Source organism: Phaseolus vulgaris, chromosome 10 (genome assembly GCF_000499845.2).
Source record: "Phaseolus vulgaris cultivar G19833 chromosome 10, P. vulgaris v2.0, whole genome shotgun sequence".
In the NCBI taxonomy this organism is placed as follows: Eukaryota; Viridiplantae; Streptophyta; class Magnoliopsida; order Fabales; family Fabaceae; genus Phaseolus; species Phaseolus vulgaris.
In genome coordinates, this window is record NC_023750.2 from 21,643,877 (window position 1) to 21,659,602 (window position 15,726).

At 42.2% G+C, this 15,726-nt stretch overlaps 2 protein-coding genes across 2 annotated transcripts; both read right to left on the minus strand.

Moving 5' to 3' along the window:
* Positions 1 to 497: 497 nt before the first annotated feature.
* Positions 498 to 1,652, minus strand: LOC137816693 (uncharacterized). Its single transcript, XM_068619948.1, has 2 exons — positions 1,261 to 1,652; positions 498 to 1,155 (listed from the first exon to the last, which is right to left on the minus strand). Exons 1-2 carry the CDS (start codon positions 1,650 to 1,652, stop codon positions 498 to 500), a joined length of 1,050 nt encoding a protein of 349 aa, XP_068476049.1.
* An 11,013-nt stretch (positions 1,653 to 12,665) lies between these two features.
* On the minus strand, positions 12,666 to 13,142 carry LOC137816698 (transcription factor LAX PANICLE 1-like). Its single transcript, XM_068619961.1, has one exon. It carries the CDS (start codon positions 13,140 to 13,142, stop codon positions 12,666 to 12,668), a length of 477 nt encoding a protein of 158 aa, XP_068476062.1.
* Between the last annotated feature and the right edge of the window lie 2,584 nt (positions 13,143 to 15,726).

The following is a 15,726-nucleotide window of genomic DNA, read 5'->3' on the forward strand; positions in this document are numbered from 1 at the left end:
GACCTTCATGTGCCTTGTCGAAGGCACAACTCCCGTTCTGTTGAGCGTTGGCCTTCCCAACAGTATGTTGTACGCTGACGGGGCGTTTACGACAAGATACCTGATCTTCTCCGTTAGTGAGGCCAAACCATCAGTGAAGGTCGTCCTTAACTCAATATACCCCCTCACCTCCACTTGATCTCCGGCGAAACCGTACAGGCAGCCCCCATATGGCCTCAGTTGATCGGGGGACAGTTGTAACTTTTCGAACGTCGGCCAAAACATTACATCTGCTGAGCTTCCTTGGTCGACCAGCACCCGGTGGACAGTCCTTCCCGCCGTTACAAGCGAGATCACAATAGGGTCGTTGTCGTGAGGCACAACGTCCCTAAGGTCCCCCTTGGTGAACGTGATGTCCACGTCGGGTGAGTGATCCTCAAAAATTTCCACTGACATTACTGACCTCGCGTACTTCTTGCGTTGCGACGCAGTGCACCCCCCGCCGGAGAATCCACCGGCTATGGTGTGGATCTCACCGTGAATGGGCACCTCGTGCTGCTGCCCTCCGGTTGGGATCCTGACGCTTGGCCCGCTTGCTTCTCCTGCAAGTAATCCTTCAAAAAACCACATTTGACCAGCTCGGCGAGCTGGTGTCCCAAAGCCAAACACGAGTTGATACAGTGGCCAAAACTCTTGTGGAACTCGCACCATGCGTCTGGTTTTGGTCCCAAAACCTTTTCCGTCGTTTTCTCAGGCACCTTGAGCCTGGCAGCAATGTTTGGGATGGCGATCAAATCGGCCAACCCCATTACAAACACATACCTTGGGGGGCGATTAGTCTCTCTGGGCCGCCCTGGCCCCTTGTTCTTATTTTTCTTAGAGTCGTAAGGATGGCGCGTCCTTTGGTCCCTCTTCCCCGCTGCCGCCTCCATTACCCTCTGCGGCTGGACCCTTGCTTGGGCGCGCGGTTTAGCTGGGGCCACGTTTCCCCTCTTCTCGGAGACTTCGCTCTCGGTGGCGATGTGAGCCACAGCACGTCGCCAGATTTCAGCAAACGTGGTGGGGTGACTCCTGATAAGCGACTCACTAAAGGGCCCAGGTAACACACCCTTTTTGAAGGCATGCACAAACATTTCTTCGTCTTTTCCTGGCAAACGGACTATCTGAGCTCCGAATCTGTTCAGGAAATCCCTCAAGGACTCCCCTTGGTACTGCCTTATATCAAACAGGTCGTAAGACACCAATGGTGGCGCCTTGTTCACTATATACTGCTCGACAAACATCTTGGAAAACTGTTGAAATGTGGTAATGTGGCCAGTAGGTATGCTGACAAACCAGTCCAACGCTGTTCCACTCAGAGTGCTCATGAACACCTTACAGTAAACCGCGTCTGAGCCCCCCGAGAGCATCATCTGAGTATGAAACGCCGTGAGGTGGGCTTCAGGGTCCTCCACCCCAGTGAAAGACGCTTTCACCGCCATAGTGTTAGCCGGGACCACCGAGTCCATGATCTCTTGGGAAAAAGGCATGGGAAAGCTGCGTGGTGGGAATGGGGGTGCAGATCTGTCTCCGACCGCGCGCTCCTCCCGCTCCTGAAGGGCTTTGCGTAGCTCTTCGTTGATCCTGTTGAGTTCTTCATTCCTAGCTTGCGAGGATACCAGCGCCTCATGCATCCTTTCCTATTCAGAACGCGATGCAGCCACGTTCTCCTGCAGCGTCCTTCTCATGTCCATCACTTGTGTCATGGACACAGCATCCTCGTCTGTTGACGGCGCGACTGAACTGGAGCGTGTTGTCCTCATCTTTTCTCAGCAAACTCAGCAACTCAAAGAAACTTCGAACAAACGATGAAAACTCCAGGAATCGACTGCGATAGCGAGCAGTCGAACAGAAAACACCAAAACAACAACAAACACGAACTATGGTTGGGAATCACCTTTTATACGGCCCCACGGTGGGCGCCAGATGATCCTGCCAGTTGACCTAGTGCGAGCGCGTTGCCTCGTCACGATCTTCCTCACCAGTTTGATACCACGTGCCCTCCAAGTCCACACCACAAATAGCCTCTCTGAGAACCTGAAACACACAAGGTGGCGCCTCTGCGGCCGGTGGCGCTCCGACGCTCAAGTCAGTGACAAGAACACCCAAAAAACTGAGAGAAAATATGCTCTGTTGGACCGTACTAAAGGCACACAACCCTAGTAGAATGAGCCATAATGAAAAACCTACCTCTGCAAATTCTATTAAGTTTACCTTTATAGCTAGGTTTCTTCTCTCTCCAGTGCGTTATGCTTTTGGACGCGTGGCTCGCATCCAACCCTGCACGTGTCACCATCTAGGCTGGGGTTGCATGTTGTACCCAGCCCTACACGTGTCATCATCTGAGCCAGGATAACTCGAGCGTCATTTCTTTGTTGCTCCCAGCCCTACACGTGTCATCACCTGGGTTGGAGTAACTGATAGCATCCAACCCTACCCGTGTCGTCATCTGGGTTGGGGCAACTTGAACGTCATTTCTGTGTAGTAACTAGTCGCGCGGCTAAGTTCTCTACTCAAGGAGTAAACTAGCACGCGACATGCTCTAGAACACCACCTGACAAGGCGAGTATCGGGTGCAGCAAAGTGCACCATCTCTGTGATATCGCTTGTCGCTTGAGATCCCTCCTTACCGCAGCGCCATGCATGTTCTGGCTGAGGAAACCTTGCCTTCAACGAATGTCCACTCTGGGAATCCTATCGCTGATAGGCAAGTTGTCCCCTCAACCCAAACGCCCTTCACGCCCTACGTTGGCACAACAATTGTAGCGTTAGACTTACTCGCCGGATTTCCAGTGGCCTCAACTGAGTCTGTCGGGAAATCCGGCGACGTGCTTCCTGCGGCGATGTTAAGCTACTTGGTCGCCAATCGCCCAACGTGTCGATGACAGATAACCCGACGACAACCGACCATGTTCACTGCAGAACGCCAGTTCCATGAACCGGCGACTACGCCCACCTCTGAACCATCCATCTTTCTCTTGCCTACGTGTTCCGCTGAGCACACCCCACCTAGTCTCGTGCAAGACACGTCATAACACCCGATGACCTGGTCGGTACACTTTCACTGAAATCTTTAATGAGCACGTGTGCATTGCCATGTGCCCTTCTAACTTGATCGTTATTCTGCGCAGAGGGTCCCATATCGCCGCAACCCAACTTAGGGTTATTCCATTGTGTGGGCCCTCCTTCCTTCGAAGTGCTTCTGGCACGTGGGTTGACTTTCTGGGTGCCAACTCATGCGTCCTAATCACTAGTCACTCGCCCTGGGGGTGTATCTACCTTTCTCTCGTACCACGCACGTGGTTCTCCCCTGGTCATGGCCCTCTCATGGGTCGTATCTGTACCAGGGTCTCCCAGCAGTGGCCTGGATACTTCACGAGTCAAGATATCCCCTACTGGTGCTAGAACTTATGGCCTTGAAGCCACCTTTCTCTTCTCCTTGCTACTGTTCTGGACTGTCGAGGCCCGAAGCCTCCTTGCGACGTCTTTGCTTGGCGATGCCTCTCTTGGGCGATGCCTTTCTTGGGCGATGCCTTTCTTGGGCGATGCCTTTCTTGGGCGATGCCTTTCTTGGGCGGTGACTCGAGCGGTCAATCTGTTGACTTTCTTCCTTGGGTCCCTTAAGGGGTCCCACATGTGTTGACGTTGATCTTTGGTCAACGCCCGGGGACAAGACGGTACAGAAACCACTGTGGAATTCCACTAAGCAATCAAACCTAGATCACTTACACCACAACCAAAGAAGTGACCTTGATCCCCTCAAGACACACACTCCTCTTGGTCAACACATCAACACTAAGAATGTTGATCTTGATCCCCTCAAGAACACACAACACTTCTCAGCAAACACACAAGGTTTCTTTCAACAGATACAAGGATTACACTTGTTTACAGAAGAAATCTGAAATCAATACAAGAGAAAATCCTAGCTCACACTCTTTGATCAATCTCAATCTCTAAGCAATCTGAACTCTTTCAAAAACTCAAAATCTGTGAAAAACTGAAATCTGTTTTTCTGTATATATTAAAGATGTTGTTTGTTATCAAATCTTAACAAACTATTAATTGCATTTAAAGATTGGTCAAAGCATTAAAAACTAGAGCGTAAACAGTTAGAAAATCATTTAATGCTCAGTCAAAGCACAAACCATTTTTCTATTATGGTACCAAAAGAAACAATCGGTTGTTTCCTCGAATCAATCGGTTGTTTTGGTTTTAACAGCTCAACCATTTGAAAAATAGTTTTCAACCTTTTCTAAAAACACCTAAGTATAAAACAATCGATTGTTTCGACAAAACAACAGGTTTTTTTCACTTAGCTTGAAAAACACTTTTCTTTTAAAAGGATTGAGAGTGCTTATTCTTTGGATTCAATCAAGAGTGGATTACACATTAAATCTACCCCAGATCCTATCTAAAGGACAACTCAACAACAGCAAGCACAACCAGCCTTCATCATCCTTCAAAGGGTTTGGATTCTTTAAAGCTTGAACACCACTTGGTTCAACAATCTCCCCCTATTTGATGAAGACAAATCCCTGATGCTTGTGTTATACCTGATTGAATCTGAAGCAGTTCCTGCAAGATACAGTTTTAAGCAAAGCATAGAACTTCTAATATTTGGTTAGCACAAAATCAAAGCAAAGCAAAAGAGAAATTCAGAGCATAAAATCAGAGCAAAAAACACAAGCAATATAAGAGCAAAAACCTATAAGGTTTCACCCATACAAACTGTTTTGCAGAAAATTAAAACTAAACACAGCATAAATCTCCCCCTATTTGTCTTCAAAAAATAGACAAAAAAGAAGAGATGAAAAAGATAATTGTTCTTAATACAACAGATTTAAAAAGCAGAAATAGAAAACAAGACAAACTTATAGAACAATAAAAAACAATCGGTTGTTTCGATACATCAACCGGTTGTTTTTCCTCTTCACTCATCATCAGCGTGTTGAAGATCAAAGATCTGGTTCTGAACTGCCTCAATCTGTTCATCTAAGGTCATGAACCGTGCATCCATGCTGTCAAACTTGTTATCAATCCTCTGGAAATTGCTAACACATAGATCATGGAGGTTCCTTTGGTTCTCCGCAAAGCTATCAAACCTATTGACCATGAGTCTCTCAAAAGAAGACATGGTTTGCATTCTTTCTTCTTGATTTCCAGCACCAGCACTTGGTCCAACATCTTGATGTGTTTCAGGTTGATCTTCATGTTGAAAATCCATATCATCAGCATGTTCACCTTCTTCAAGATCAGCAGCAGCACTTGATGAGGCACCAAGATCACCATTTTTGCTAATCCATTTGCCACCTACTTTGGTGAATCCCATTTTACTGAGAGATCCATTGTTCAACTCTTGAGTTGACTTGACCAACTCAGATGTTTCATCCTCTAGGTTCACTTCAAAATAGAGTAAAAATTTAGAAACCAAAACAGCATATGGATAGTGATAGTCACTTAACCTCATTGCCTTTTGCATGTGGATCCAATTTATTCTGATCTTCTTCATAATGCAGAAGATGTACACCAGGTCCTCCTCTGTAAGAATAGAATGATTGCTCCCCCTTGAGTTAGAATCCAAGTCACAATGAGGGTTAGCAACCTTTCATCAAGCCTTAAGCCACCAACCGAACAAGTCCTAACTTGAGCATTTTGGTTCTTCAAGCAGCTCTTATAGTATTGGACTTTGTTGAAATCCTCCACTACTCCAAGGTTCCCCTTGTTGATTCTGAGGCCAGAGTACTTAAGACCATCTACTGCAGTCCACACATAATATGTGATCTCCATATCTACACCTTTTACATGAGAAACAAGGTTATTTCCCTCAAACTTGAGATTTGTGTAGAAAACTCTTATCAAATCTGGGTAGATGTTCCTCTTCATCTCCAAGAATTTTCTGAGGGATTAATCTTTGAGGAGCCTTCTGGCATTGTCCAGCTTTTGGCTTTTCAGCCAATCAAAGAAAACAACCTTGGGGTTGTTTATCACTTTGGTGCTAGTCTCAAACCTATACCTCTCAATAAGATCATTATCACCAGAAAACCATCCTTCCAGCCTTCCTCCAGACCTTACTGCTCTGGATTTGACTCTTCTTGAGGTGGGAGGAGTTGAGTCCATGATTGGCAGAGAAGAAACAGAGAGAAACTCACACAAGAATTGCAAGATATGTTGCAATTCTCATAACACCTCTTGGCCTCCTTCTGGTCTGACTTGATGGTAATCACCTTTCCCGCCAAGTCAGGAAGCTTCATCTTCATGTGCCTCGTCGACGGCACCGCCTCCATCCTATTCAACGTAGGTCTGCCCAGCAACATGTTATAAGCGGAGGGGGCATTGACGACGAGATACCTCATGTTCTCCGTACGGGACACGGTACCATCCGTGAAGGTGTTCATCAGCTCTAAGTGCACACGCACCTCCACCTCGTCTCCCGCGAAACCGTACAGACAACCAGTGTAGGGCCTTAGCATGTCAGGAGAAAAATGCAACTTGTTGAAAGTCGTCCAGAACATTACGTCTGTCGAGCTTCCTTGATCCACCAGCACACGGTGCACCTTCCTCCTAGCGGTTACTATTAAGATTACCACCGGGTCGTTGTCATGGGGAACAACGTCTTGGAGGTCGGCCCTTGTGAAGACAAGGTCCACATCAAAAGCATCGTCAGCCCTTTGTGCTTCTACTAACATCACCGCCCGTGCATACCTTTTCCACTGAGAAGCGGTGTAGCCTCTTCTTGAAAAACCTCCCACAATGGTGTGAATCTCACCATGCACGGAGATTTCATGCCCCTGGCCACCCCTGTCACCGCCACGTCCTCCGCACCCTGCTTTTCCTGCAAGTAATCCCTCAGGAAACCGTTCTTCACCAACTCATCTAGCTGGTGCCCCAGTGCCAAACAGTAGCGTATGGGGTGGCCGAATGCTTGGTGGAACTCAGACCAGGCGTTCTTGTAGGGCCCGAGCTTCTTGTCAGTCTTGGGGGGTACCTTCGGCCTTTCCGCTATGTTGGGGATAGCGATGAGGTCCTTCACCTCTATCACGAAGTCGTGCCTTGGTGGCACGTTCTCCCTCTCACACCTCTTGGTTTGAAGCTTTCTTGGTTGATAGGGCTACTGCTTTGCGGAGATCTTCTTCTTTGTCGTTACCTCATGCACCCTTAGGGGTTGAGGTCGACCTGATGCACGCGGGCGCGTGGGAACCACACACGTGCGCTGCTCATTAACTTCCCCTTCCGCCGCAATATGAGCCACCGCATGGCACCTTATCTCAGCGAAAGTCTTAGGGCGGTTTCTGATAAGCGATTCACAGAAGGGCCCTGGCATAATGCCCTTTCTGAACGCGTGCACCATCATCGTTTCGTCCTTGGTGTTCAACTTCACCACCTGTGCTCAGAAACGGTGAAGGAACTCATTCAGGGACTCCCCCTGATATTGTCTTATGTCAAAGAGATCATAAGAGAAGGGTGGGGGCGCCCGATTCGTGATGTATTGTGCTCTGAACAGCTTGGTGAGTTGTGGGAACGACGTCACGTCGCCATCAGGGAGGCTGATGAACCAATCCATCGCTGTTCCCACCAGAGTGCTCATGAACGGCTTGCATTTCACCGCATCGGAGCCCCCAACATCATCTGCGTATGGAAAGCTGTGAGATGGGCCTCTGAGTCCTCCGTACCGTAGAAGGTAACTTTGGGCCCTACAAACATTGTTGGTATCACGGCATCCATGATCTCTTGCGAGAAGGGCATCGGGAACTCCCTGGGCGGCGGCGCAGGTTTTTGATCTTCCACTTCCCGTTCCCCTGCCTGATTGTGCAAGACCCTGTGCAACTCCTCGTTGGCTCTCTGCAATTCTTCGTTTCTCAACAGCGACGCAGCCAGATCAACCTGGATGCGTTCTTGATCAGCTCTCAACGCAGCCACTTTTTCTTAGAGGGCATGCATCATTTCCATAACCTGTTGCAGGGTGAGGCTTTCGCCCCCGTTTGGTGCAACAGATCCTTGCCTCGTATTTCTCATCTTCTCGATCTTTCTGGTTCTTGTTGGTGGGACAATGTTTTGTATCATGCCCCACGGTGGGCGCCAAATGTTCCCGCCGGTTGACCGAAAACGCCTTCGTGCGCCTACGACAATCTCACTAGAATCCCTGCGTTCACTCGTGTTTTCCTTCCGATTGAACACCTGAAACACAAAGACAAAGGGCGCCCTAGAGGCCGTTTGCACTTTGAAGCTCAAGTCAATCTTAGAGCTAGGAAACACCAAAACTGTTAAGCGTAAGGCTTTGTGTAACTGTGTGTGTTAAGCGGCGCAAATGAATAGCGTACCTTACTAAATTTGTTACTTTCCTTTATATAGCCTAGGGTTTCCACGGTTTCCATTACCCAAAATAGGCTTTTTGAGAGGGTGGGCCTCAGCGCTGCAGTTACCCACTCTAAGGATAACCTAGCGCGTGGGGTTCCCTAACTGGAGTGCAACCTCTGACGAGATGACCACCTGATGCCTCCTCGTGCACCTGATCTCTGGGGTCACCCGTCTTGGGAGCGCCCTAGCTGTTCACGTGCCATGCATGCTGCTCACCCCTGGAATGTGACCCTCAAAGGTCGTATCCTTTCCAGTGGCTCTATACTCATGTTACGCCTGAACGCGTCATCCACTCTACACGCATGGACTCTCGTGACCTAGGCTCCTCCCTTACTAATAATTGGTGTGTGGTCTGGGATCCACCTCTTGTGGCCTAGCTCTGCTGTTCGAGTCCCCGATGTCCGACCTCTCCACACTGTCTAGTGGCACGTCGGTACATCCTGGTGACCGATGTCTGACCATTCTTTGGTCCCTTGGCGCACGTGCCTCACGAGACACTGGCCTATGCTGCTCGTGGAACCCCGCTTACATGGCCCCAACATTACTGGTGGTCAACGACACCCGAGAACTGGTCGGTACAATATTGTTAACATTATTTCTTGTTTTTTTTTTATCAGCAATAAAATGAATTAAATTAACGGGGTACTTCAGGGGTACCCCAACCCGTATACAACTACCATATAAATACTTCTCTAAAGGCCGAAAAAGGAGCAATCAGAAAGTTGCTTAGCCTGCCTAAACACACCCAAAGAACAAGAGCCCTCCGTAGCAACTATTGGGCACCAAAACCAGCAACCTAGTAGCTTACCAACAGCGAAACACCGAAGAGAGCATCATGCATTACAGTGCCACCAACCAGACAAAAAAAGGATCAGAAACCAGCAACCTTGCCCTGCATTCTACTCTTCAACACTTTAAAGGACAACAAAAACACCTATAACATATGTTCCTCCTTAGCACCGTTGCTCCTTTGTGTAAATGCCTCATGGCTACAGCATCACCACCCCATCTCCAGCCAATACCTTCATATCATCTTCAGCCGTACTTTTATACCAATCACTCCAGAGTCACCCCACACCAGCATTGGGTACCCCATCAAGACCTGCTGCTGCCTACAGCATACAAAACAGAAAAACGTTCCTCCTTAACACCGTGGCGCCTTCATATAAATGCCTCCAATCTCCACTCATGTACCACTACTACTCAAGACAGCCACAATTATGATTGAGCGTCCTTGAGGCATCGTGGCAACTTGAAGTCCTTGCTCATAGTTACAACATCACCACCCCATCTCCAACCAGCACCTGCATAACATCTAAGGAACCGTTCCATCCCAGGACTGGACCACAGGACTCCATAGCCTCCCAAAACACGATCAAACTGCAGAGTACCCTTAGCGTGAGAGAGCTTCGGTGCTCCCTGACCTCTCTTCCCTGCTATGCCTTTCTACAACTATAAAGGTTGATAAGCCTGTCATTAGTCCAGCCTTCGTCCCTGCTCCAATACAGCGAGAAACCCCCCGGGACTCCCTCTTGCATCATCTTCCAAAATAACCTGCAGAAAGTTACTTATAACTACTTATACAAGTCCAAGGGTTCAACACCCAATCAGAGAAAGAGTAGGAAAAATTATTTCCTTTATGTTTTAACCACAACCACGATTTAAGTTGAGCTTCATGGAACACCTCTTCTTCGTCCACTACACCTCCATTGAACACCACTTTATTCCTATGGTCCCACAGACACTGTACTATAGTTGTCCACATCCCTCTCCAGACCATATTCTGCTTTTGGCTGCAAGTAGTCAGATAGAAGCCCGCAAAATGGGTCGCGATATCGTTATGTTGGACAAACAAAATACCAATCCATCTAAAGCACCTATTCCACACTCCTTGTGCGTGTTTACATTCCATGAAGAGATGTTGACAAGACTCCTCCTCGGCCAAGCATAGAGCACACACTGTGGAATTCATCACTACCCCTCTCCTACTCAAGCACAACCTTGTTGGAAGTCTGCCCAGCAAGGCTCTCCAAGCCGTGAACAGCAAATTAGGGAAGGTCTTCGCTTTCCAGAGGTTAATAGGGAGCGGAGACAAAGTTAGGTTTTGGGAGGACGTGTGGGTAGGCAACTTGAATTTGAAAACATTGTTTCTTAGACTGTTCTCTCTATCGTTGAACCAAGGTCAGAAGGTGGAAGAGGTTGGAGTGTGGGTTGATTTAGAATGGAGATGGACCCTAACCTGGAGGAGAAACAAATTTGAGTAACAAATTTGAGTGGGAATCGGTATTGGAATCTGAGCTTGAGAACCACATTTCCAGGGTCAATGTTAGGAAGGATGAGGTGGACACCCAGGTATGGAGAAGTGATGAATCTGGTTGTTTCTCTGTAAAGTCAGCGTATGAGTGCCTAGCTAAGCATGAAAGGGCCCTCAAAACATTATTTCTTGTAATAGTTATGATTGTATTCTTGAAATTAGCACGTAAAAGTAAAATAAAAATTAAACTAGTTCGTTTATCTAATGATATATTAGAATGTATATTTTTTATATAATCACATTATAATTTTTAATATTATTTATTTAATATTTATTTAATATTTAATTATAAATTAATCTTTTATTATATATTTAAATTTAAGTTTATTACATTAAAAATTATATACAATATAATCTGCACGAGATTACAAGTAAAAAAAATCTTTTACTAAAATATGAACACTTATAAAAAGATAAAATAATTTTAAAATTATATTAAGTTATATCTCAATTATAATTTGGGTCGTAAATTATCAAATTAACATATTCTAAATTTATTTATTAAATTAAATATTATTTTACTTTTCAGTTTTCAAATTAACCTTTCTTAAATTTATGTCTTAAATTAAGCACATATTGCGTTTGACATTCCAACTGTTTCAGGTGTGAATTTATTTAATTTTTCTTCCATCGATATAACATTAGTTTACAAGTTTTGAACGACAATCATAAATAAAAATTACCACCGACTAATCTATCTATTTATATATAAGCATTATAAATTTTGGATTCCTTTATCCAAATTTATCTCAAAAAACACTCATGAAATTTAGCCAATCCTTTTCTTGCAAAATTACAATATTCGAACCAAAAGCACATATCACACCTTTTAGTACAGAGAAATTGTTCTAGCCGGTTGACTAGGTTGAACACTTCTTTCTTTGTCGCAGTTGAATATTGATTTGTGTCTCTCTGTTAAATTGAAAAGTGACTCCATTGTGATAGAGGGCTCACAAAAAGTAAACAGTTTTCAGTGTAGTGTGCAAAAACAGTGTACCTTCATCTGACCCCTTTTATATCCACACATGCACCATGTTCTCGTTTGAGAGAATAAAATCTGAACTAAAAATATTATTCTTCCATACTTGTCTTTTATTCAAAACAACTATTAATTATTATGCAACTGACATGTATATCATCACAAGAGATAACAATTATATCTTTTATCTTCAGAATAATATCACAAGAGATAAAATATTTCTCTATCTTTTATGGACTGACCAACATCTAGACTAAACTCATGTCGCACCCTTTTGTCTAATAACCGAGGTCCCGAACCCTCAAACACTCTTTTCCTGTACACATAATAAAGTTTTACAAAATTGAAGCTATCACTTCTAAGTTTTCAGTATTCATTAAAAAAAACATCATACGAATTAAAAAAGATGATAACAGTTGTATTCTGCCATTTTTTTTTAATTAATGCAACGCAAGATATAATAATCCAAAATATTAACAAATCATGTGAGATAATATTAAATTGGTTCTTGCCAAATTTCTCAAACAAAATACAATTACAGAGAAGAGGAAAGTGAAGAGGAAAAAAAAGTGAGTATAATGAAGAGAGGTGGAAAGAAAATCGATTGTTAGAGAATGCATTAAAAAATATTGGCTTACGAGTAGCAAGAACCCTATTCTCTTCCACTTAGAAAAAAGTTCAACATATGCTAATAAACAGCCACAACCATTTCACATAACTGCAGCAAGAACTAAGTGTTTGTTACATATATACGCCAACATTAATTAACAATTCCACGCGCCACATTACACAATTACATCTAAATTCTACACTAAGCTTTCCCAAAATCACACACACATATATATAAGATCATATATATAGCAGTCATAAACGTATTAAAAAATACATTAACTTGATTACCATACTCTCAACAATGGACATAGCCCATATAAAAGTAGTACACATAGAACCAAAGAGGGTTGAGAAACTAAGAGACTAATTAAGCAGGCCAATATTTTAAAGAGGCATGTCAAAGTAGGTTGTGTCTTCACCATGGAAGCTGCATTGTAGTTGTGGCAGATGAGGAAAATTGTGCATGCTATGATCAAGCTGTGGATCTTGCTGAGGGGAAATGAAGTGTTCAGAAGGGTCAGAAGGGAAGTAACAATCACTAAGGTAGATAGGAGAAAGTGAGTCGTTATCATCAAAGAAATTGATCATGGTTTGGTGGAGCCAAATCTGAGTTTTGAGGTACTTCACATACTGAATAGCTTCCTCCAGCATGGAGACTGTGTCCATCTTGCTTCCACCAGGGACCATGCTCTGCAAGATCTTGAACCGGTCACTGATTCTGTGCCTTCGTTCTCTTGCTGCCACGCTTTGAGGATCGGTGGAGAGCCTCACTCCTTTGCATTTCTTAGCACCCTTTTTCTCCTTGCTTCTGTTTATCTTTGAAGAGGATCCTGCAGATGAGGCAGGGTGAATGTAATCCATTGTTTTTGCTAGAAGGGTGTTGCAGTGGTGAGGCGAAAGCTAGTGGAACTTGACTTGGATATGGTGGGGAACTTAACACGTTGTTATATAGAGAGAAGAATATGAACTTTGTTCAATGATTTTGATTTTGATTTTTGAATGAATGAAAAAGGATAGATGTGGACGTGTGAGTCTGCCAAATTTTGCTTTAGGTGGATAACCCATGGAGTATCTGATTTATAAGTATAATCAATCAACAATTTAAAATAATAAAAGTTCTTAAATTTGTAATATAACCCTTAAAATCTTAATAATACGGGAGATTGAATGATAGAAAAAAAAACATTTAAATATATGACCCTAATACCTATTTATAGGTATCTTTTAACCCGATTCCAATCGAAAGTATAAGTAAAGATTAAATCTTTTAAAATATTTAAATTTATCTAAGAGTATACAAATATTATTTCATATATACATAAATATAATTAAAAAATAAATTCTAACCGGATATATAAAAATATAGTTGTATGTCAATTATATCACACAATATTGATCTATTAATAGGTCTTATTTCAAATTAACAAGACTTATGTCAATTTGAATCAATAACAAAAATAATATACTATGACAAATATATATGGATACATTGTTTTTTTTTTTTTAAAAAAAAAAGACTGAAAATATTATTTCATTAGTAATAAGGAGTGTTACACGATCATAGTCAAATAATTGGAAAATTATTCTCACTAATAAGATATATCATATTAAAAGAATAACTTAATGATCTTAAATATATTTATTGAACGTGTGCATTTATATTTTGATGCACTTCGTCACTATTTGATTGTGAGGAAGGTTCATCTTTTTTGGAGTGTGTTTCGGTAAAATTATTCATATTATAATTTGAGTTTTTATGCGTATAAATAATGTAATTGCACTAAAGCAATAATTAATCAGACTTATGCTTAGACCCACACAATCAGATTTACCTTTTTTTTTCTTTTAATTTCACTCTTAGTCTTCTTTTGAATATGCTGCTCCCTCAGTTTAGTGTCTCTCTTGATTATAGTACATATATCCCTTCACAATGTGACCCACTTGCACTGCAAGAAAACTGGAAAGAGAACAAAATCACAAAGTTCTTTAGCAAGTAATTAATTAGGCCATTTGTTCATATCTTTTGATTCTAAAGGTCAGAGGTGATCAAAGAGAAAGTGAGTCTCTTTCCCCTCAAATCGAAGCAAAATGTTTTGTTGTTGCAGCATGTCCAAATCTAGTGACGAAATAGTTCATTAGTTGCTCTCTTTATTATGTACGGTTTGGGCAGAATAGTCTTAGGACATATTTAAATTGTAAGAAAATTAAATGATATGAATGTTAATCATGATACATGTTCTAATATCGGTTTAATAGTAAAAAAATTCAATAAAATCAAAACTCTGAATATATAAAAGAATTAAAACAAAGATATATTATTATTATAATATTTATTATATTTTTATACCGAATGAGCGGAAACTTATACACAAAAAGTGAAATTTAAAAACAAAAAGTGAAAGATCAAGATAAAAAAAAAATGGTCACAAACAAAACAAATTATCGAGTCAACCAGGATAATGTCTCAATCCAACTCCTTTACCAGAACACTATTCATGTTTTTTGTTTCATCCGACTACTGCTGTTTTTATGAGATCGGGAAAGAGCTTAAGGTGGAATCAAGCAAGCAATCAGCACATCTTTTCAAGAAAAACAACCAAGGTAGTATCCCACTTGAATAATCAAGTTTTAAAGCTTCAATTTTAAAATCCCACACATCCCGAAGAAAACAAAGTTCTTTTTTCTCACCTGTATCATTGTTGGGCATCTTCCAAAAGCAATGTTTTTACATTTCACAATATACATCAAGAAAATTTCATTTTACTTTTGTATTATGTAATGGTCCACAAGCACCATAAATCTGAACAAAGTGACCTCATCTTAAGTTGTTTCTTTTTATTTATCTCCTTCTCAACACTACTTCAAATACTCTACGTTTTGTGGGAATACAATAATGATGACGTAGATAGATAAAACAGGAGCAGAATTTGTTCTGCTACACATAGAAGTTTCGTGAGAACACAAAGTTGAAATTGGTAGTAATATAAGTAACTTATAAGAGATGAAAAAAAATGGAGTCAGAGACAAAGGGAAGTACAAGTACAAGTGTACAACTACACCCACATGTGTCTCTGGCTTTCACGACAGAGGAGGGAAACAAGTGTGTATGTACTATTTAGACGAGGATATATAAATTTAGTTTGAAAAATTAATATATAAAATATATATTTAGTTCCTCTTTTGTACATCATTTTTTCTATATTTTCTTTTTCCTTTTTTATCACATCATTCATTATTACCCGTGACATTTTTTAATCTCTCTTCTTTTTTTTCAACCTGATTTTGTTTTAAGTGTTTTTTTTTAGTTTCTTCATAATCATATTAAAATACCAGATGACATCGTTTTAGAGAAGAAAAAGTTGATATGACTAACTTAGAAATCGATTCTAGATTCCAAAATTTATTCTGAGTTATAAAGTTATTTTAGATAATTGTTAAGGTTGAA

Bases quoted from the DNA above. Each gene is read 5' to 3' on its own strand.
- LOC137816693 (XM_068619948.1), bottom strand. From the start codon at position 1,652: ATGCATGAGGCGCTGGTATCCTCGCAAGCTAGGAATGAAGAACTCAAC. The intron at 1,156-1,260 runs GTTTGTCGAGCA...TTTCCTGAACAG, and splicing joins TTTCAACAGTTTTCCAAGAT to ATTCGGAGCTCAGATAGTCC.
- LOC137816698 (XM_068619961.1), bottom strand. From the start codon at position 13,142: ATGGATTACATTCACCCTGCCTCATCTGCAGGATCCTCTTCAAAGATA.